This window comes from Passer montanus, unplaced genomic scaffold, assembly GCF_014805655.1.
Source record: "Passer montanus isolate IOZ18808 unplaced genomic scaffold, ASM1480565v1 scaffold5, whole genome shotgun sequence".
NCBI lineage: Eukaryota > Metazoa > Chordata > Aves > Passeriformes > Passeridae > Passer > Passer montanus.
Genome location: NW_024369929.1, coordinates 6700739 through 6723547, shown reverse-complemented (window position 1 = coordinate 6723547; position 22809 = coordinate 6700739). Strand labels below are relative to the sequence as shown.

Sequence of the window (22809 nt, the reverse complement as noted above, 5' to 3'; positions counted from 1 at the left end):
TTGGAAGAAGGTGGGAGAGAGTTTTGTCTCTTCCAGAATTCACTAAAGTACCAGGGAGAAAAAATATACCTACAGTTCCAACTAATTATTCTCTTCTCTTGAAGAAATTAAGTTTTACCAGATTCAAAATTTTCTTTGAAAAAGTCAAGCTTGTATTCTTATGCAATAAGTAAATTACAGTTATAATTCAGCATATATATTTTCTTTCCTTGAAAGAGTAATGAATATTTAATTATAAAATCTGGATTATTCATTGAATTTTGGTAATAAGATCTCATGGTTTGCTGAGTCATAAAACGTAAAAGCTCATTGAGGAAGATCTCATCTTTGCAGAGTTATTTGACTGTAACTCCCATTTTCCTGCTGCAATTTAAAATCCATCAGAAATCCACCAGAGAGCTTATCCTCCAAAGCATTTCAGTTTGTTTCAACACTGGAAAAGAGGCCACCTGAGCAAATGGCCCAATTATCTCATACAACAGTTCATGCATTTCTGAATTTCAAATAGGATGAGATTTCTGCTCCAGCTCTCTCCTGTCCATTGTAAGGAGGCTCTCTGGGCTCTGACACTTCAATGTCCAGAATCAAGGGTTTATATTTACATCTAAAATTAAATATTCATTATATAAAAGCCAACTATTTCAGCTGCATTTCTCTTACTTTCCAAATTTATCCCACCTAATAGAAAACACCATTTGTAAATGCTTTGCTTGAGCATTACCAAAACACAATTAAGGTAGCCTGCTGCCTTACACAAACTGTATTTCAGCAAAGCACCTGAGCACATGTTCAGATTTAAGCTTATGCAGCTTTAGTTGTGCCAGCAAAACTAAAGTCATGCTTACTGTTTTGAGTCTTGAAGCAATGGTTTAATCTTGGTTTAATGGCAAAGAACCCTTGAGAACACTAACCTGTGCATTTGCTGCTGTAGATGTTCTCCTCAAGCTCCACTTTGGCTTTACCTTTACGTTTATGTGGAGGCCCTGGGGGTCCAGGAGGTCCAGGGGGCCCAGGTGGTCCAGGCTCACCTTTTGCACCTGTGAACAAAATGCAGTGTCAGGACACAGCCCTTCCCCAGGCAGCAGGAAACCTGCAGAGAACTGTACATGTCCACAGGACATCCACAGAACAGCCTCTCTCTTTCTTAAGAGGTTCCTGAGTACAGAATATGGTGCAATAAACTCTCTGAAATGCTGTTTGTTAGAATGTGAACCAGACAGAGCTTCACAAGGAGTAGGACATTAATGCATTTTATCTGTCTGGATTACAGGCCCATTAGAGAGTTACAATTTCAGATGCTACACTGCTGTAGTAGTTTATATTTCACACAGTTTATATTTGGCTGCTTCACGTGCTCCTGAGTGGAAATCTGCCCCTCATTTTCTAATAGAAAAATAAAACTACACTGAAATAAGGAGCAGGAGGAAGTCAAATGTATGAAAGCATTCTGGAAAGGGTGAAATTCACATACACTTCAACCCAAAGGCCAAGCAGAAAGCTTTTTGTGAAGACTTGCCTTGCAAAGAGAGCAATCTCCTGTGCATAGCAATACTCAGACTTCCCTGTGTATATAAATCCTGTTTGTACAGGTTGGTCCTGCCCTTGCAGATCACATTCATGCTTCAGAAGTGGAGCACATCTTTTTCTGTCAAGCACACTGTTGCAAGAGAACCCCCAAAGCACTTTTCCATACCTTCTAATACCACATCATTGTTTGCATCCCCCTTTTTTCTCTTGGATCCTCTTGTACCTTTTCCTCCTGGGATACCATCCTTGCCAGGTAAACCCATTTCTCCCGGTTCTCCTTTCTGTCCTTGATCACCTTTTGGTCCTGGCAAACCTAGAAGTAAAAACCATTTCAGTATCAACAGCACTGCTCCAGTATTAAGCACCAATTAATAAATATTTTTACTACAAACCATATTCATTCTAGTTATTTTTTTCACCTGTATTTAGCTGGATAGCTGTAATTTTTTTGCATTTCAAAGCAGCATTGCAACCTAATATGAAGGGAAGCTGTACCTATTTTTCCTCTTTTTCCATTTACTCCTGGCTCTCCCTTTTGTCCTGGAGTTCCTGGGATTCCGTCTGATCCATTGTAGCCAGGCAGCCCAGGAGGCCCTGATCAAACCAAACAGCATAACTGAATTTTCACTGTTGAATGCAAGTCAGCCTGAAATCTACTATATTTACATGCAGCATGTTTATATATATATATTTAAACCCCAGCAAAACATAACTGGTACTTTTCTGATACAGAGAATTACTCCCAGCAGACCCACAGGTTAAGCAGCACAGAAAGAAAACAAGTAACCATTCATAACACAGCCTTGCAACCACCTGAGTGAGAACTGAGACAGAATTCAATAAGGAAGGAGAAAAATTATGGCAGACATGGGAGGGTGTAATCAGTAACCAATGCTTTTGTAAAAAATTTGTTTTAGTGTTAACTTATAATATCCATTTCCTTGGGAGGTTAATATATAAATTCATATCTTCACCTAGATGCTACTTAAATATATTAATTTGGTTTTGATCAAACGTTCTACTCCCTCCACTAGAAAATTAAAATGTTTAAAACCTCCTGTCTCTCAGAAGGGGCATGAACTGACTTAGATACAAACATTATAATGGCCTCCCTTTATCTAATTAGCAAAGGAAGACAATTTTGTGAAAGATACATTTCTGTGTTTCAAATTACCCCCAAGTGTTACTGCAATTGTCCAAGTGTCTTACCTGGGGGTCCTGGTGGGCCTATAACAATAGAAAAAAAAAAAAAAAAACACAAGAAAGACAAAAGGGTGAGTTTAACCTAGCAAGAAAACAAAGCAATTCCAAACTGAACTGATTAGCACTAGCTCACAACAGTAAAAGGGTAAGAATATCCTTCCAATTTCAAAATGAGCATCTATCTGTTTAACTGCTTTGTGTTATAAATAAATAGCTGAGCATTAGCAGTAACTCAGGCTTGCCAAAAGAGTGACACCTTTACATAAACATGTTTTGCTTTTTTTCAAATTTCAATTGATAAAGGTTTGGCAACAACCTCTGCAATGCAACCTTACTGTCAGGGGCTTTGGTGCCATGGGTGCAAGACACCTCACAGTCATATTTCCTTTATGTAAATGTTCTTCAAAAACCTCTTCCAGTGGAAGAATGTTGCCTTTACAATACTGATGAGTGTCACAATTAAAAATCCTATTGGAAATACACATTAAAAATACATGCCAGACTTCCCTGTGTTTTACAGATATTTCATTGCAATTCAGGACTCACAATATTTAAATAGGAAAAAAAAGTCTTGTAATTAATATCAACAGTCAGACTTTTCACATGTGATAGTTATCCAGTCTGGATCAAGCTTCCCACAGAAACTGGTTGGTACATTTAGCAACTGGACTTGCTTCAGTCATTCAGCAACTTGTAATACAGAAAAATCCCTCTCAGTCTCTTACAGTTTAGATGTAGGCCCTTAAGGAGAAGCAAGCATAGCAGGCAAAAGTAAAGAAAGATTAACCAGAGAAATGTCTGTGATTCCTCATCTGTGATTCCCAATACACATTAAAAAATTTGAAAAATGGAAAACCCCATGGAGAATACAAAGGTGATAGCTGCAATTAAAGAACCAAATTAACTCTGTGAGCGTTTTTATCCAGCCAAAGTACTGTCTTTTTTCAACCAAACTTTTTACAACAGAAAATAACAGTAATTACTAAATTTCCCTAAAGATGACAATTTTCAGCATTAATTACAAAGCATTATGAGTAAAGCATTTTGTAATACCATTATAGGGATCATCCCTTTTAATCACTACAGGCAGTAATGTCAGTTAATGTATTTCTGCCAGTTTTCCAGTAAATGTCTATTTCTTTCACACTATGTTACATCCATTAGTGTATTGAATTACTTCCTCATCCCTAAAGCTGAGGCTCCTTGTACAAGTCTAAGATACATAAGAAAGGTGCTTGAAAAGCCATGAATGTCATTGAGGTCTACAGCAGAGAAAGCTACTCATGTAATGGTGTTAAGAGAGAAAAAGGTACAAAAGGCACCAAAGAACATGAATTTACAAGTTTGGAGCCCAAAAAACCAAAACTTACATTGTCTGTGGTTCAGCCACTGTTGCAATCAGAACTGATGTACAGCCTCAGAAATATTATTTAACATCTGTGTGTACAATGGTAGTTCTCATTTCTGTTTATTCAATTGAGTCAAATGGACCTTATTGAAAATTCAAACCAGACAGCAAGTGAAGCATTTTCTTTAACTCATAAATCTGGCTTCTTTCTAATCTTCTCATTTCCAAAAGGAGCACAACTCATCCTGTGACAGACCTCAAAGCTGGACCATAGCTCTTAAATTGGCTGCTGCCAGACACTCTTCACCAAACCCCACAAAACTTCCCACCCCTGCTCGTGACTCAGCCATCAGCAGCTCCAGGTCCTCACTGGGGACATGGGACTTCACTAAGTGCCACTGCTGCACTGCAGTTGTAGCAATGGGAGCAAGTTTCTACCCCCTGCATGTTCCTCCTGTGGTGGGCCTGAAGTGTGACAGATGCAAAAATATTATGACTAAACCTCAACTGGTATTTGAAACACCCAAGTCTTATGAAAATTGCATCAAAGAGAAATGGCTCCAAGTAGCATCAATTGAGCTCCCTAAATTCCAGCATTTATATTCGGAGGGTACAGATAAGTCCCAAAGTGGTACATACTAACCTATTTTAAAATTCTGATAAATAGCAGTTTTTTGACACTGGTATTGATCTCAGGTTTTTTGAAAACACTATTTCTGGGTTCCTCGAAGTAACATCATGCTTAAGGCAACAAACATACCTGTTAAACATATCCCTTTTGTGCTGTTACACAAATCCACCATCACTCGGACCTGATATTGCAAAGAAATTAAAGTTAAAAACAATGTATTTCATAAAAGTATTTATGTTCACTTCACCTACAGAAATAATTCCAAACTGAAGGATACAACTGGCCCTCTGTGCTTATTAGAATAAGCTGGTCAGAATATTGTAACACAGTGACACCATCCATCTCTTTGGGCAGTGTTTCTCTCATAGGATTCTGTTCAATAGATCTCAGTTTAATCCTTACTGAAAATATGAATAAAATATTGGGCATACCACTCCATACATCACTTAGCCATTAAATTTCACACATTACTGGAACACAACTACATGTGGTTGTCCATGCATGGACTCTCTCAATAGAAGGTATTAAAATCCAATTATCAACTAATAAAAACTACATTAGATTTTATTTTATATTTGTATTAAGTGATGGAAACTATTCTAATGAAGCATTCCCAAGGAGAAAGACGACCTGTGTTCCAGGTAAGCAATTTCTTATCTTTGAATAACGAAGATGTGCAGATTTGAAATGGACCTTCATCCACTCAAAACAATTCAAGCAAAAAGACAAGTCTTTATTAAATCAAGCTGGAAAACACATTCCTAAAGATGTTTTTAATCTAGAGTAGACTCTAGATTGATAAAATTTATCAACAGAGGAGTCATCTTTACAGACAAGTCTTTATTAAATCAAGCTGGAAAACACGTTCATAAAGATGCTTTTAATTTAGAGTAGACTAAAATTTATCAATAGAGGAGTCATCTTTACGAAATACACAGTTCTTGGCTGAGCAAACATTCACATTACATGTCCTACATAATGAGAGTCAACACTAAAACATTTTGGGACTCATCAGAACAAAACCATGAACTCTGGAAGTCCCTCAGCTCTCTATGGGAAAGTCTAATGTTTATAGCCAGAAAATAAAGGATCACTGTTTCAGAGCTGTGCAATGTGTGATAATTTATGAACCATTTACCCAGAGCTGCACATTTGTTGATCTTTGTGCAGTTACTCTATCTACAATTAATATAAATTAATGGAATGCACTAGTCCCAAAAGACAGAAGGAACAAGTGCAATGCAATCTGAAAGACAGAACAAAGTTTAATCCTAGCAAGGTTATTTGCCACTGTCAATCGTTATTTTTAAAATTAATGCATCATTAGTTTCAATTGCCAAATCAAACAGACTCAAATAGAGCACAATTAGTTTAATGGAAAGTATCCTTTTGCTGCAAAACGAAACCATATTTGACAATGAGTTCCTGTTCTGTCTGATACATGCTGAGAATGTACTGACTCCAGACTGTACTGGAACAGTACATTTAAAGTGTTAGACTCTGTTTAAATTAGCTGAGAACTGCTAACTGATTTTGAATATCAGAATATGCTTGTTTTCTTTCCCCTCACACTCCTCAAAACCACTTGGCTCCTACCCTGTAATTTGTAAAATACATATTGTCCATGTGCACTCTAATTCTAACTGCATTTCAATTTAAATAGTTCTGTTGAGGTTGTTGAAGTGATTACAGCTTGCATTGGGGCCCTCCAATTATCTCAGCAGCACGACTTTTACCAGTCACTGCAACTCAGGTGACAATTAGGAAACAAGGCACTCAGGAAGTGCAAATAGCCTTTGACAGAACCTCCAGCTTAGCTATGAAAGATGAACAGTCCATTCTCAACCAGCATCATCACTAAGGAAAGCTACAGATAAAAATATCTTATTTAAATGCTAAAAGGTTAGTTTTCTAGTGGAGAAATGGTGGAAAAATAAAAATAAAATAAACCCCTAAACTGTGCAATATTACTCAGGTAATTGGTAGCCACCATCTCTTGCACTGTCTTAAATCACTCTTTGAATCTTGGCCTGTTACCCTCCCATCAGCCTTTCTGCAGCAGCAGATTTGCCAGTTTCCTGTTTTTACTGACTTGCAGAATAAATATAGGTATACATTAATTAGAGGCCCTGAACATAAAATATGCTCATGTTATTAGAGCTAACATGATTTTTGCTGCCTGTGGTTATTTCAAAAGTTCATGAACAGTGGGCACAATAGCTGTGTCCTGAGCAGGGGCTGTGCAGAGCAGTGGGACACTGATCCTGCAGTGGCCCTGCAGAAGTGCCTCCCCTGCCACAGAGAACCTGCTCAGGACCAACCGGGACCACCAGTGTCACAGGGGTCATCCCAGCAACTCTGAGGAACTTTGTCTCACACTAAAAAAGCAGCCAAGTCTTCAAATTACATTAGTGGGAGTTAGATTCAAAATACAGAAATGCAGGAGTGGGAGGAGGGGCTGCTTGAATATTTTTCTAAGGACTCTTTTCCTCTTGAGCAAATGATTCTGCACACAGTCACACTCTGTGCAGTGGCCAGAATGAAAAATGTTTGATGGGAGTAAGAATATAGAGTCATCAAACCCTGCCAAGCAGCTCCCTGCAGGATACACAGATTTAAATGAAGCACATCACACACAGCAGTAGCCACAGTGGACATTTAGAGGCACAAGTGCACAGTCTGGCCACATGCTGTTCAAATATACACAATGTGCTCAGTGCTATTTGGAGAGGGCAATAAAATTAATGTAATCTGTAATCGTGGTACCTATTGACAGCAGAGTAGCACATTTAATGGCCACTGTCAAAATTATCCAGACACTCACCTGCAACTAATGATCCCAGTCTGAGCACCTAGCAGTAAATGGCATTGACCGTCTTCAACCCTATCAGGATCAGAATCCTTTCCCCAATAATTATATTTGTGGATGTTTTGTACTCAAAAAAGCAATTCATATCAGATAGAGCAAAACAAGCTGCAGCTGCCAAATTCAGGGTTGCCTTCCTAAAAGGAGTTATTTAAAAGCCAGATTTGAGTACAAAACCACATGATTTTGCACATTTTTACTTTTTGTGGAAGTCTTGTACTGCAAATTATAAACTCAAAGAACAACAACTTAAAGGGCCTAGCTAAAAAAATAAACCATTATTATAAAACCAAAACAATGTAAAATTATCAAGACTCCATGCTTTGAACACCTGTGCTTGACACTTTCATTAGTTCTAATATTAATGGAGATTTATCACTGTAAAATGAGCATTGCAATAGTTTATTAACAAAAATGCCATCAGAACATGACTGAAGAGGTATTTTCTGTAAATATTTTTTAAACCAGCAACATTAATACACGAGTTAGAGCCTGAGTTATGCTTTTGCACACATAGACCTGCAATCCTTACTGGGACAGTTTCCACTAAAGTTCTCTCAACAGTAATATTTTTCTTGCATTTCTTCTGACACAAAACTCAAAAGCTTTTCAATCTACTCAAAATTTTTCAACTATACAAGCTGTATAATTTTTCAACTACATGACATTAGTTCCTACAAGATCATCTTTTCAGTGATGTGCAAAAAACTGTGCTTTTCCGCCAGAGAAAGGACATACAGTTCTCCTGATCCATCAAATAGCACCTCATATTTAGCACTTACTGGAAGGGCATTATCACTTTCAAAGAGATGTCGGGCGATGTCCAGTGCCTCGTGCTGAGATGCTGAACAGCACAAAACACACGAGAGTTCTGTTAGTGGTGTTAGTTTTAAAAACCAGAAACGCTGGAAACTGGAACGAACGAAATTGGAGTTTCACTAAACCCCCAGCTTCCCTCCCTTTGTGCGAGCCTCGTTTGTGAAGCTGGATGCATGCGAGCGCAGCCCAGCATTCGCAGAGCGGCCGCGGCGACAACGCGAGTGTCCCCGGGGGCTGCCGGGGCACAAGCCCGGCTCTCCCGCCCCCCGGCCCGAGCGCAGCGCCCGGCGGGGCCGTACCGGCACCATGGAGTAGGTGAGCACCATCAGCATCTCGTCGCTGTCGGCGCGCACGTGCCCGCGGGCGCGCTCCCCGCGGCGGCTGCGGCGGGCGCGCACGGCGGCCAGCAGCGCCCGCCCGCCCGCCGCCTCCATCGCCGCGCCGCGCCCGCGCCGCCCCGCTCTTATCGAGAGCCCCGGCCGGGGGAGTGCCCGGCCAGGGCAGGGCAGGGCAGGGCAGCGGGGCCCTGAGCCGACCCCTCCCTGAGCCGACCCCTCCCGCTGTCCCCGCTGAGCCGGGCGGGACGGGGGAGCTGCTCCCGGTCACTTCCAGAGGAGGATGCGCCTGGGACAGCATGTGACACAAACGTGCTTTCGAACGACTGACAGTGTGCACGGCTTTTTCCAGGTGTCGAGCAATGAGACTGCATAAAAATCCCCCCGTTAGACAGGTCCTGTCATCACACGGATCCGTGACACGGGTCCTGCAGTTCACACCATCACTGCGCTCTCTTAACAAATGCCATGTGTCATTCACTTACAAATACTGACCTGTTGCTTTAGATGTTCAAGCACAGACCTTTCCCAAATGACTACTGCTAAACCTTCTGAGACATGGGATACCTGTAATAGAGCAAATTTTGTTATCAGCTAATTCATAGCCAAGATAAGAAAATGAATTATAGCATATAGCAGAATCTGACTGAATACCAAGGCTTCATGAAGGATGTGGAAGCTCTTGAACTCAAAACACTTTTCAAAAAAGTTATTTTTAAAGCTGACATTTCAAATCAAAGCCATGCACTTTCTTACATTGATACCACTTCAAATCGACCTCAAGAAACGCCCAGCCTTTGAATGCCAAGTTTCCTACAAGTTTCCTTTGATCCTTTGTCACAGTGGCAATTCTCTGCTGCAACTGATCACACACATTTTGCCTCCATTCTAACTGGGCCATTGACCTGTAATTCATGCTAATCCCACGGTACATTGACAGATGAACTGGGTCAAACCAAATCTGAACTTAATACACTCAGTACTGCTACAGCTGCCTAAGCACAGTAGAGAAGCAGAGATAGGAAAACAACTCCATCATATTAAATTTCTCATCTCTCTGAAATAAAAAATTACTGCAAAAAGCGCTGGTGTCCTCAGGGGCTGCACTGGAGACTCTTCTCTTATGAGACTGCATGACAGGTATAGGTCAAACACGATAAAAAAAAGAGAGAAAAATCATTCCATCTCATCCAGTGATGGCAGATGAGACAGAAGAAAATCACCATACACCCAAAGGCATAAGGCTTATCAGCACACACACAAACAATAGTTTGGGCTGAAAAGCACCTTTAAAAGTCACCTAACCCAACTCCACTGCAGCGAGCAGGCACACTTTCAAACAGATCTTGTTCCTGGGGGCCCCATCCAACCTGGCCTTGATGGCCAGGGATTTCCAGGGATGGAGCACCTATCACCTCCCTGGACAGCCCATGTCAGTGTTTCACCACACTTACTGCAATATATTTCTTCCTTATATCTAGTCTAAACCTACTCTAAGATAGTCTAAGAAATAATTACAAAACCAAATGAGCAAACAAATGCTGAAAAATCATTTGAGGCTTTGGGCTTTGGCAAACAATTCTGAAGGTATCACAAAGTCCTCAATATATGTGGACTGACTTTCTGACGTCAGTGAGGGTTACAAGAATAATTGCTTCCCAATACATCTACACCGAGCAGGACATTCCTGGGTGTGGAAAATCCCCTGGCCAGCTGGGGTCAGCTCTCCTGGCTGTGCTCCCTCTCAGCTCCTTGTGCACCTGCTCACTGCCAGAGCCTGAGACTCTGACAGCCCCTGAGTGCAGGTGAGCACTGCTCAGCACCAGCCAAGGTGTCACGGTGGAGTCAGAATTATTCCCAGAACTCCAAAATGCAGCACTGCACCAGCTGCCAGGAATACAAATAATTTTATCCCAGCCAAAACCAGGAGACTCTGCAGTTGATGTCCCAGCTTAGCATAGAAGTGCATATTTGAGTTTAGCTTATAGTATTACTCTTGGAAAGAAAGAAGAGAAAGAAATAAGACCTTGCATAGAAATCCCCAGAAGACTTATCTTAAGCAGGTTTGTTTATAATTCATAGACATAACAAAATGAGTAAGAATCTATCACACCAGCAAACTAAAACTTTCTGTCCAAGAACAAATAGAACTGCACCCCAGAGACCATACAGCACAACAAACAGCAATTCTTCATTTTTATTGTCCATTTCTAAGTGCAATGATTGAGTAAAAAAAATAGAGCATAATAATTATGAGCTACAATTTGGAGAACAACAGAAGCAACACAGCACTCTTAGCACTCCTGCTTTCCCATCTGCCTAATTTTGCAAGGTTTTCTCTCCATTACAATCAAAAGGCAACTGAACATTGCTCATTTTTTAAATGGCCATTGGATCACCACAGACACCCTACCCAAGGCTGCAGGCTGGAACCTGCTGGGATGCCAGAGTGGCAGAGTTCTTCCCCAGGCCCCGACACACACCAGAGGTTTATGGCAGTGTGTGCAGACCTGCCCTTGGCTCCCTAGAACACACAGTTACACCTCTGGTGAGAAACTGCCCAGTTTTTGAAAGTCAGGAATTGGTTGACAGCACAATTTCGTGGCAAAGGGGTTCCCAAGACTGCACTGAAAGTCCTTTTAGCTGCTGCAGTGGCAGGAGCAGCTGACTGGGCTGGGGACATTCCTGTCCCTGCTTTCTACTGAGTGTTTCCCCAGCCCATATGAACAGCAGTTCATTCAAATGTCTCCGTGTTATCCTCTGCTACTGCCTGATAACCCTGTGTCTCCTTCTGGATCTCTTGTCCCTGTGTAACACAGCTGAGATTTTGGTTCATCCATTCAGCATTTGTTACCAGCTGCAATGCACCTCATGCCCAATGCCTCCATTCCTTCACAGTGACAAAAATCAATGCTCCCAGTGGGGATCAGCAAAGCAGAAAGGAGGCTTGCGAATGCTGTTGGCAAATTCTAGAAACTTTACTGCTATTTTCTTACCAAAAACCCAGAAAAATTGCTCAGTAGCAATTTAAACCCAAGTGAGAAAAGTGTTATCCCCTAGATCCATCATTTTCTCAGTTAGGCAGAATGCCAGCAAGCAGCACTTCAATTATTTCCTGGCATTTCAAAGCCTGTGTCTCTAAAGCACATCCTAACACGACTGTGCATCATAACAGGGCACACAAAGGTCACAGGAACTGTCCAGGTAATGCTGGAACCAGAAAGAAGATACCAATATGCAAACTGCAGAGGCAACACCATGTTTGTTCTTTTCAGAATTCCAGCTTTGAAGAGCTGAAATGAATTTCCAGGAAATAAAACACAGCTTTCCCACAAGAGGTATTTTTGTATCTAAATTACTCACTATGTGTATAATAAAAAATATTCCTTGATTATCCTCAAGCTAATGTATTCAGATGGTGTCACACTTAACTAATGCTCCCACTGATGTTTTACTTTGTAGACGTCGTTATTACTAAAATCTCATCTATTTTGGCAGCTTCCCCAGTGATAAAGCACATTGGAGATTGGAACATTATTTTCACTTGGGTAGATAATGCTGGAAGAAGAACCAAGTTGCTAAGGACAATGCTCTTATGAGACAGTTAACCAAACTGCCTCTGGTCAAGCCATGACAAGATCAGACAGATTATAGTCTTTATGAATGCTATCAGAAAGAAGATAATCTCTTTTCCTCAACTAGTTAAAGTGAAAAAAATGGCCTTTTAAAGCTTTTATACCCTGCCATGATAAGTTACAGAATTTATTGGATCTCCCTTCTTCTCAATAAATACACCAGAGGTTTGATATATTCATTTTACCATTCCAAAGCTACTATATTCCAAACCTACAAAGTAGAAGGGGAAGATCATCATTTGGACTGTCAAACTGATGAACAGTTAAGGCTTTTCAGTAAATTTCTTGTGCTTTTCGTTGCCCCAGCTGCCAGTGGAAAGTGCTGCAGCCATAGGTTCAGCATGGATGTGCTCAGGAAGGGAGCCCCAGGCAGAGCTGTAAATGCCCTTGCTCCTCACCCCTGCTCCCACTGCTCAAACCATGGCATGCACCAGCAGCTCAGCAGATTGCTCCATCCAAATCACATGCACTGAAACCAACATTGTTTCTACAGCAAAGAATTAGCTCTGAAATATTAAAAGGCTTCTGACTACAGGCAAAAGAAGCTTGATTTTGAAATTCATATTAGGTCCTGGCATATTCATGTTCAGAAAAACTGGAACACGTAGGTTTGAAATGTCTTTGCAGCAGTCGTAGGTCAGCCACAATAGCAGATTTAGTGATTCAGACCACACTAAGTTGTGTGATCAACCTCACCCCACAGAATTAATTCAGGCTTCTATCAGGCACATGCACCAGAATGCCTCCTACTCCATTTCTGCACATACATTCCACACAGATTATGGCATATCGGATACAGGCTTGCTTTTCAAGGAAAAAAATTACTGGAAGTAGATAAAAATACAAAGAAAATACTATAATTCTCATGATTTTGTATCAGAGGAGGTGTGGAAAAGATGGCGTAGTACCCCAACCCCTTAAATCTTGTATTGTGCTTTTCAGTGGGACAAATGTATAAAGCTCCTCGAGGAATCAGCCACAAATACCTTAAAAATTACTTCTGATTTCAGGAAATTCCTACTTAGTACAGAGCTGCAAGAATAAGAAATCTATGGAGAGGAAAGAATACGCCAGCTGTTACTTTGGAATATCTGGCCTTATTATAAATAATAAATTAGGACTCAGTAAAAGTGTTTCTTAATAGGTAGGTCAAGTTGGTGTTTGAAGTTCAAAATAAAACCCATAAATATCTGCAAGGGCTGCAGCACAAAGAGTACTATTCAGTGGCATCAGCAGAATGTCTCATTGTCTTTGAATGCACATTCAATAAATTGGAGGAAGATGCCTTCGACATGTTTCATCAGGACACTGGCAGCTGAAGACTATTTTCCCAGAAAACTGCTCAGAATTCCTCCAACACACATTAGAAAAAAATCAAAGCTGCACCATAGACAAAGATGACTTAAGGAGCAAAGAAAGAGAACAATTCAGACACCATGGCTACAACAACCCATTCATAATCTAAATTATGGGAGTAAAAGCAACTGATCCAAACACATGACAAATAGGAAGTGACTTAAAAGATCTATCACATTTTGTACCACCATTGAAATCTGAAAACAACGAGAACAACTGTAAAAATCCAGATACCTATCCTTGAAAATGGTCCCTGCTTTTTGTTACAATCCACTTTCTGGAGCTCTTGGCAATTTTCAGTCAGGAAGCATTGAATACAAGCAGTATTCCAGCTTTTTTCCCCTCAACTTTTTTGTCATTCATCTTTACCACTGTGATTCAAAGAGGATTAAATATAATTTTGCCTATTTGAGCACTTTTAACACATTAATTTGATATATAACTATACACACCATAAATACACATTGGAAGACTATTTATAAAGCCAAGAGAAAGAAATAACACTCTAATAACACTGTTTAATATGTCATACAGAAGAAATGTCAAAGAATGAATATACTACTGGTATCTTTGACTTTCAGAAAACTGAGCACAGCCATAGCCACAAACACAGCTGAAAAATAAATGGACCAACTGCACTGGGATAATTTATAAATGGAGAACAGCAGTGTCAATCTCAGAACACTCACAAGAAAACTGCTCTGTGTTAGGTAGATTTTTATAGGCACTATATGCCAACTCATATCAAAACCATGGGACATATTCCTTGAGGTCCTGATAGGAAAACCCATTGCAATTTGAAAGACACAGAGAGGTAACAAAGACAATTAAACAGTAAAACCATGCAATAGAGTGACATAAAAAACAGTCTATATTAAAGCAATTTAAATCAATCTGCCATTTTCACCTTTAAAATCTAGCAATAATCTAGAATTGGATCTTCTTCAGTTAGAAGAGTTAAAGTTTCCATCAGTAACCAAATAATTGCCAACTATCTATTCACCTAAAGTCAGGATAAAAATCATATACACTGGATTAACTAAAGAGGAACCTTTAATGAGCTTATCCCTGACACCTCAGTGCTTCTTACAGACAGATTTGGGAACTCAGTGAGCTGACACAGACCTGAGAGTCACTCCTAGAAATGACTGCTTTTCCTCTACCACTGACAAAGCAGGGCCAGAAGACAGGTCTAGACCTAAATGTCAACAGTTAAGGAAAATTAATCATATTCATAGAACCATTACTACCCAGGGAAAGTCTGGTACTAAAACAAACCTTATTCAGACAAATTTCCTAAAAGACTCTCTCTACTCCAAGTGACTCCATAATCTCAAGACATAACAGAAAAGAGAACCAAGGCAAGAAACAGGAGATAAAATATACATTTTTCTTATTAGATTGGGCTTTAAATATGGTTTTCTAAATATAAATTATCTAGAAGCACAATTTTCAGAAATGATTATGCCTTGATTTGCAGAGCAGAAAATGTGCAAGTCTGTGCAGATCTCGAAATGGCACATGGCTGTGACACAACATTCAGATTGTTCTGGGAATCCAGGATGGAGGGGGCACTCTGGCAGAATACTCAGTTCCCTTGCAGGCACTGGAGCTGCAGCCCACGTCAGCCAGCAATTTGGCACATTCCATGTCTGGGAAGAAGCCTCTCAGACTGCACTGTCTGAATCTGTGTTTCTTGTCTCCACAGTGAAAGCTTATAGTCCTATACCACAAAAGGACTAGAAATACCACAACTCATAACTAAAAAAAAAAAAAAATCAGTAATTTTCTAAACAAGCAGCTCAAGTCAGAAAGACTTTTGAGAAAAGAGTCATTTTATCAGGTTTTTGAACATGAATGACTGGATGCTACAGCACTGCATTCCCAGCCCACTTTCTGTGAGTGCAGGGGTCCTCCTGTCAGGAGCAGGTTGGATGTAATAATGACAAAGATGAGCACAGCATTTTCTGTTTGCAGTGCATTTGTGATCTGTATGTATAGCTTGTAACTAATTTAGGATCGGTTTAATACCAATGCAATTAAACATGGTAATACATTTCTTCAGGTGGGAAAGCTGGAAATCAGTGCTTGAGCTACTAGGTAGGGGAAGTGCAGCAGTGAGGAAGAACTGCAGCATTCCTCCAGCCATTAAGGGGAAAAAACCCAAACCATCAAACAAAAAACTGATCCTTCTAGAGTGATTCACCACATTCAGTAGCAGACTGATTGTGGGTTAATCCTAGAATTATTTTTTAATATTCTACTTTTGCTGTAGTTTGGATGCTGATAAGTGTCCTTGCATAGCTAAGAGACTACACAAAGCCACCTACTTTGTCTATTTAGATACTAACCTTAGAATCCATGTTCATTTGCATGAAGGATTGTCATTTATTTGTTACAGAATTAGACTGGGATTTATTACAGGTACGCACGGAGCCTGGCAAGCAGTGGTGAGGATTATTTAATGCATAAATATTTATGTGAAGCAAAGCCACAATGATGGGCTTGGTTGTTCATAAAAAAAAGAATAGGTGTAATCTAGAATGCTCCAACCTGATTTTTACTGCTTATCACTCAAGCCTTGGATCAATCATTTATTTAGTTTTATGGAGGATCTACTGGACCTGGACTCTCCTGAGCCTAGAAATACAATCTAAGCCATTAAGAAAATACAGACCAGGAGATTTCCTCTTGATTACATTCATCAGCCAGTGGTTTCAGTGACCCAAGCACAGCAGAGAAACTTCCATCTGAGAACATTTACTGGGAAACAGAGGGAATTACCACAGGCAGAGACTGAAGTAACACAACCATTCTGCTGCCAAGGTATTTCCTTCAGAGTTAGCTTAGCTGATACTGTGGAGTACTGCCCTGTGCACTGCTGGTTTGAGACTATTTACAAAGGCTTAATTCAGAATCACTAATAATTCTGAACATTTCAGATATTAAAATTGACTGGATTCCACTAAACACTGAAGAGGATTTTGCACCATTTCTTTTATGCTGCTGTCTTAGACATAATCTTCAGCAAATAGGTGTCTTCAGGTGAATAAATTTCAGTACTGCTTCTTCAGCTTATCTTGTTACGGTTACAAGTAGGTGTTTAGAAAATACATTTTGTTTTACATGTGTGCACACACCAGTAACTGTGAGCAATTTTAAAATGGACAAATACACATTTCACTGTATGGCTGGCTGACAAACATAATTACAGATAATCCTTACCTGTGCAGGTTCATTCAGCTTTGTTTACATTCCAGAACTTATCAGAAATTACCTGGACTAAGCATACTTACATACAGCTTTAAAGATAATTTTTTTTTACAGATCACAGCATTTGCCAGACATTCTGGGTCATGAATTCTGGGCTCACAACCAAAGAGGAATTTTGGCTGTTTTGCTACACAGCCACAGGTAACTCTTTTGGTTTTGCCCACAGCTTCCTCTGCAGATGGTTACAATTGTCACACTGTTTTACAAGGGGAGCCATAATAATACAGGAAGTTAAAAGAATATTTTTCAACACAGAGGGAATTATCTTATAGGAGCATTTTCAACTTGAGATTCTACATAGCTTGAAGTTGGATTCATTAATAGCTATGGAATGTTTTTCTTCTATAGACCATTTCAAAACATTTGTTACTTGTATTTAACAAAACAGCATAAATCAAAAAACCACAACACCTTATGAGAATCTGATGAGCCCCAAAATACTTCATAACTTGGTCTGATATACAGGCAAAATTATATAGTGCTAAAACACTGAAAAATCCTTTTGTATAAACTACAAGCCCAGTGCACAGAAAATGTTTTTGCAAATCTGCTGTGCCAAGCAATACCCTCTGCATTGTGCAGAGCAGGTGAAGAGAGGCTTCTCTGGAGCCTCTTCACTTCAGAGACTGTGCAGCCAAAGCTGTCTTAACAGAGAAATTGATATCACTAACAGCACTTGAAGAAGCAGATTAGAGGATTCAGAACAGCTACAAGTAGTTAACAGAATTTTAACCTGATGGCCATGTACCTTCTTTGCAAGACAGACTTTAGTATTGCTTTAATTCTACTGAGAAAGTGCCTTCAGCACCTTCAGCACTGCAGATGCTCCTACAAGTAGTTAACAGAATTTTAACCTGATGGCCATGTACCTTCTTTGCAAGCTAAACTTTAGTATTGCATTCAGTGCTTTAATTCTACTGAGAAAATGCCTGCAGCACCTTCAGCACTGCAGATGCTCTTGTTCTCCAAGCATGCTTAGCAGGGCTGCTTTGACTGGCTGGGAGGTTTGGCTATATTTCCATTTCAGCAAAAGTTTAGCATTTTTGTTTTGGACTTTCCATAGAGTTGTTAAAAAAATGTTGCCTGAATCATCCCACAATATACCCAAATGACCATTAAAAATAATTTGATGTGATACAATGAAACAGCAGTGGATTCAGGTTCCCACTGTAACTGCCAAATAACAGAAATTTGCTTAGAAAAAGTAAGTGGACACTGAAGCATTTTCTAAATGTGGCACCAGTAGATGGCAAGTGGGGGGAAAAGACAGGGGAAGTATTTTGCAAGTTTACAAGTTTATATCATCTTTATTGCAGACATCACATTAAAGAACACTGCATGAGACTTGCAAAGACATCCCTGTGACAGCAGAACTTAAAAAACAAGGAGAAAAAATGTCAGTATTTAACTGACAAAGAATCCTGTAACAATCTGAAGACTCATCCTGAACTGCTCTGAACATCTTGCACATTTTTCCATGACAAGGGAACAGATTGTCTCTCAAAGCACCTTTCTCCACTCTCCAAAGTGTTGCTCTCAAATTATTCTTATGCCCACGGACAAAGACAGAAAATCTAAGACAGTCCTCACCAGTTCTTGCACATCAAGGACAAAAATCATCACACACCTCTTTCTTTTTCTCACCAGCTGAAATGCCAGTCCAGGAAAAGGAATGAAATGAAAACAAGTTGACCAGCTAACAAGCTGAAAGTGTAGATGCTCAGGCACTTAATAAATAGAGAGTTAGTTTTAGACAGTGCATCCATGACCTGTTCCTGTAATACACCATTACAGCTGCCTCTGCCTGTGACAAGAACACGCTGTCCCCTCCTTCAAAACAGGTAGTGCTTCTTGAATTAACAAGTGTGGTCTACAGTAGCCTCAAGATTTCAACTCATGTAGGCAGATTAATAGGAGAAAAATATCCATGCTGTTAACTCTTTCCACTTTGGCTTTCATTTGGAGTTTTTACTGCTATTCTATCAAATCTGATATGGACTAAATGAGAAGAGTGATTTTTGGGGGGAAAGTGAGAGATGCACTTGACTGCTTAAGAAAATGAGGAATTTGGCCCCAAAGGAGGCAAAGGCCTGACCCACAGCTGGGCCAGAACCCCCCCCAGGACACCCCAGAGGAGGAGGGGGACAGAGAGCAGCAGAGCACAGGAGTCCCTCATGTGACTGAGCCAAACACTCCACACACGTGGCAGCCTGAGTGAGCTGCCTCTGCCCTCCCTGCTGGGCTGCAGGGCAGAGATCTCCCCTCCAGCTTCCCCAGGTGGCTCCTGGGGACAGACAGACCCTCTGCTAATGACAGAGCTTCGGATGAGTCCCACTCAAACTTCCTGTAAATCTCCCCTGGACTGCACTCCAGGTGACTCTCCCCTTGAGCAGGGACACCCCTCAGGGTTTGAAGTTCTTTACCTCAGACTGGGAGATTCTTTCTTACAGATTTGTTGTGAAAATGACCCCCAAAAACCAGCTGAGCCAGCCCCCTGGCTCCTGTGCACCTCCTCACATATGGATTATTCAGGGGAACAATGGTTGTAACAAAGCTCAGAGCCCACAAACATCACATGAGATCTGTTTTTAAGAAAATTAAATCTCATGTACACAAATTAAGGAGCTGCATTCGGTCACACTGAAAACTGACCATTTTGCCTGCATTTGTTCCAGATCAAAGAAATCACTGAAAATATCTTTCTGAGTTTCAAGGCCACATGGAACACCTTTTATAAAGCTCCTTACATCAACAACATTTACAATCAAAAAGAAACCCACCAAAAACATAAACACCAGACCCCAAGTACCCAAAGGTGGTGTCTGAAGACTTGTACCTGTCTCCAGGCAGTACAGGCAGAAAGATTTCAAGAGGCTCTTATGGATTATTTTGTACCTGACAATATAATGAGTTTCTCCCAAAGCTTTTCTTTCCTTCCAGAATAAGAGCTAATGTTCTTTTTTGAAACTTTGATGACCATGACACTCTAGATGTTGAGCACTCACACTTCCCAACACACTTTAAAGTTTGGGGATTTGGACAATAAGCCAGAAAGAGAATTGTGAAGATTTGTGAAATGGAATTGCCAAATCTGCCTGGTGTTAGAAATGCAAGCAGCATAGACCTCTGAAGCTGAGCATGAAAGAAAAAATGTGGGAGTATAAATGGGTTCAAGCAACTACATTGATATGAGAGTACATCAGTGATCTTTTTAAAATGGCATTATCTAGGGAAGCCAAACTCCAGTTTGCATGAAAAAATTCTGCTGGGGAGGCCAAAAATGTTCATCTCTGTACTGAATATAATGTTAGAAAGGGCAAACAAGACAGCTCCTTACAAGACACTGCACAGAAAAATTCACAACAAAATGTGAAGTGAGTCATTTCCAATAGTGTGTTACTGAATCCCTCCAAATGCACCTGCCTATGTACTCAAAATACACCTGCCTGTGTGCACACTGATCTTGGGAAGGGTGCATTTATGGCAATGACCAGAAGCAGCCATGGAGGGGACATGAACAGGTTTCAGGGTGCAGGGGATGCTGCCAAATGAAGGAGCTGTTCAGAAGCAGCACCCAGGTGAAGCACTGGAAGTGTGGCTGGAAATGAAGGCAATGGCTAAAAGCTGATTGCCTGAAAGCATGCTGCAGCATTTTGTGCTTTGCTAGTTCTTTAACAACAGTGGACTGAAGCAGACTCAAAATCTGAAGGCAGTTCACTGACAAAATTTTAAAGAATTGATACGTTTTTATACACATGGGGTGTGTCTATTGGACAATTTTGCTCCCCAGTGAGAGAACCTGACAGGCTGAACATCACCTGTTCCCCTGGCTGATGCACACCTAAATTGGGAAGTAGTGCTGGAAGTATTTGGAGACAGGCACTTGCAGTAGTCCCAGCTCTCTCAGTACTTGATCATTGACTTGTTATGGGTAACAGGAAAATAGGACACATGGGAAGTTAAATGCAAAAGAAGGAATAAAATGGCTGGTTAAATTACAACAGTGTCTTTCTTTGAGTGCCTAGGAAAGACAGGCAGCCGTTATTGCAAACACAGGGATGTCTGAGTGCCACTTTAGGTTGCTTTACTTTCATGCAGGGAAGGAAAGGCACAGAGAGGAAAGTGTACACACTGCCCCATGTTTAAACTCCCCACCTGGCATCTGATTCTGTCCAAAACCCAGGAAGGAGCAGCAACCTCCATGGATCTCCAGCATGACCTTGTGCTGACAGCTCTGCTCACACAGATGTCTCTGCCCCTCTTTCCTTGTTTGCTCACACAGCACGGGGTGCAGCAGGGGCAGATCCACCAGTGGCTGTGCATCCCTGGCAAAGCAAGCATTTCCCTCACACCTTTGAGACGGCATTGAAACCACCAGGACATAAAAAGAATTCAGATCTGATGCCATCTTACCAGTTTCATAATACTGGTTCTTACACCAGTCATTTCACTGCCACTGATTTAATGTAAGCAATTTTCTTTCTGCCTAGTTACTAGGGGAGATTCAAGCTCTTATTACTAAAACCCAACCCTTATCATGTTATCATAGGAGCCACAGGGTCCCTAGAAGGTTACATACCCTTCTGCTCAGCTATGAAGAGCATTTTGCATCATTTTCCCTCAACAGACTATTGTGAAAGATTTAGAACAACAACAAAAAAAAACTGTTTTATTTTTGTTTTATGGTATAAACCCCCACTTTGTTAATTCAGTGAATGCCTACTCAAGCTCTGAAGAATTTGTAGTATTCAATATAGACCTTTGTAGTGAACAACAAGTCCAATCATTCTGGTTGCATTATGCAAAGTTCCAGGAATTCTTTGGCATAAGAGAAAGATACATTTTGTCTGGTATATGGAAATATTATTTGATTTAAAGTTGTATCCCACAGAAGTCAGTCTTGACAAAACCTAGTTTAAATATAAACAATCACTTTCATGCTGTTTTACCCATTTTGAGACTACTTCATGACCATCTTAATCAGCTTCCCATCCCTGAATTCATACACAAATTCCTTGTACCAGTAAATAGATACATAGCACTCTCAGAAGAAGGAGCTCCAACAAAAACTTTAACAGATTTTTTCATTTTTAGACATGTACTTTTGGTTAAATAAATTATCATGGAGCAAGGAATAAAAATGTTCTTGCGTGAGAAACTGGCCATTCTTGGTCTCTCTAAACCTCAAACAACATTTGCTGACAAAGAAAAAGACTGAATTTGCTTCACATTCCTTATATTAACTTATTTCACTAATCTCATCATTCTGATGAGCTCTTAAAAATAAGTACTTAAGTCGTTTATTTTTTGCATGTATAATTAAGAATATCTAATTATTTAGGTGCTTCCAAATAAAGCTAATATTTGTTTTAATTTCATTTTCTCACTAATGAAAGCATTGCCTTTGAGAGCTCCTTCACCAATAGTCAGGTTAGTCTCTGATGCTAAAGCCTGACCCATCACCAATAAAACAAAACACCCAAAACACCATCAGTGAGGAACCACATTGGGAGTGTCAGAACTTCCCTTTGCCTCCTTCCTCCACAGAATACAAAATAGAATCCAAAAGCAATGATGTGTTTGCAGTGGCAACACAAGTCTGGCTTCTGAAAAAACAACGGGGGAACACAAAGGAAAAGCACAACCAGAAAACCAGCACAGAAAATTCAACACAAGCTGCTCCTCTTCTCAGCAGCTGAAACCACAACCACACCAAATGCCATCAGCCAGTTCCAAGTCATGGGGGAGAGCTGGAAACTTTCTATGATAGCTTCTTGTACAAGGCTTTCTTAATTTGGTGTCTCTGAAACAATTAT

At 40.3% G+C, this 22809-nt stretch overlaps 1 protein-coding gene across 4 annotated transcripts in view; it reads right to left on the bottom strand.

Annotated features, from left to right (window-relative positions):
- The window catches only part of GLDN (gliomedin), a 92491-nt gene that overhangs the window by 6902 nt on the left and 62780 nt on the right, over positions 1 to 22809 (bottom strand). Inside the window, exons 2-7 of one of the 4 annotated variants that reach the window (XM_039722745.1) lie at positions 9225 to 9296; positions 4839 to 4890; positions 2737 to 2754; positions 2023 to 2121; positions 1694 to 1840; positions 912 to 1037 (exon numbers count right to left, since the gene is read on the bottom strand). In XM_039722745.1, the coding sequence (XP_039578679.1) occupies positions 912 to 1037; positions 1694 to 1840; positions 2023 to 2121; positions 2737 to 2754; positions 4839 to 4881 (433 nt within the window). In that variant the 5' untranslated portion in view covers positions 4882 to 4890; positions 9225 to 9296. Of the gene's footprint in view, positions 1 to 911; positions 1038 to 1693; positions 1841 to 2022; positions 2122 to 2736; positions 2755 to 4838; positions 4891 to 8693; positions 8796 to 9224; positions 9297 to 22809 lie in introns of those variants that run through there. The other 3 variants (XM_039722748.1, XM_039722747.1, XM_039722746.1) reach the window with 3 other exon arrangements.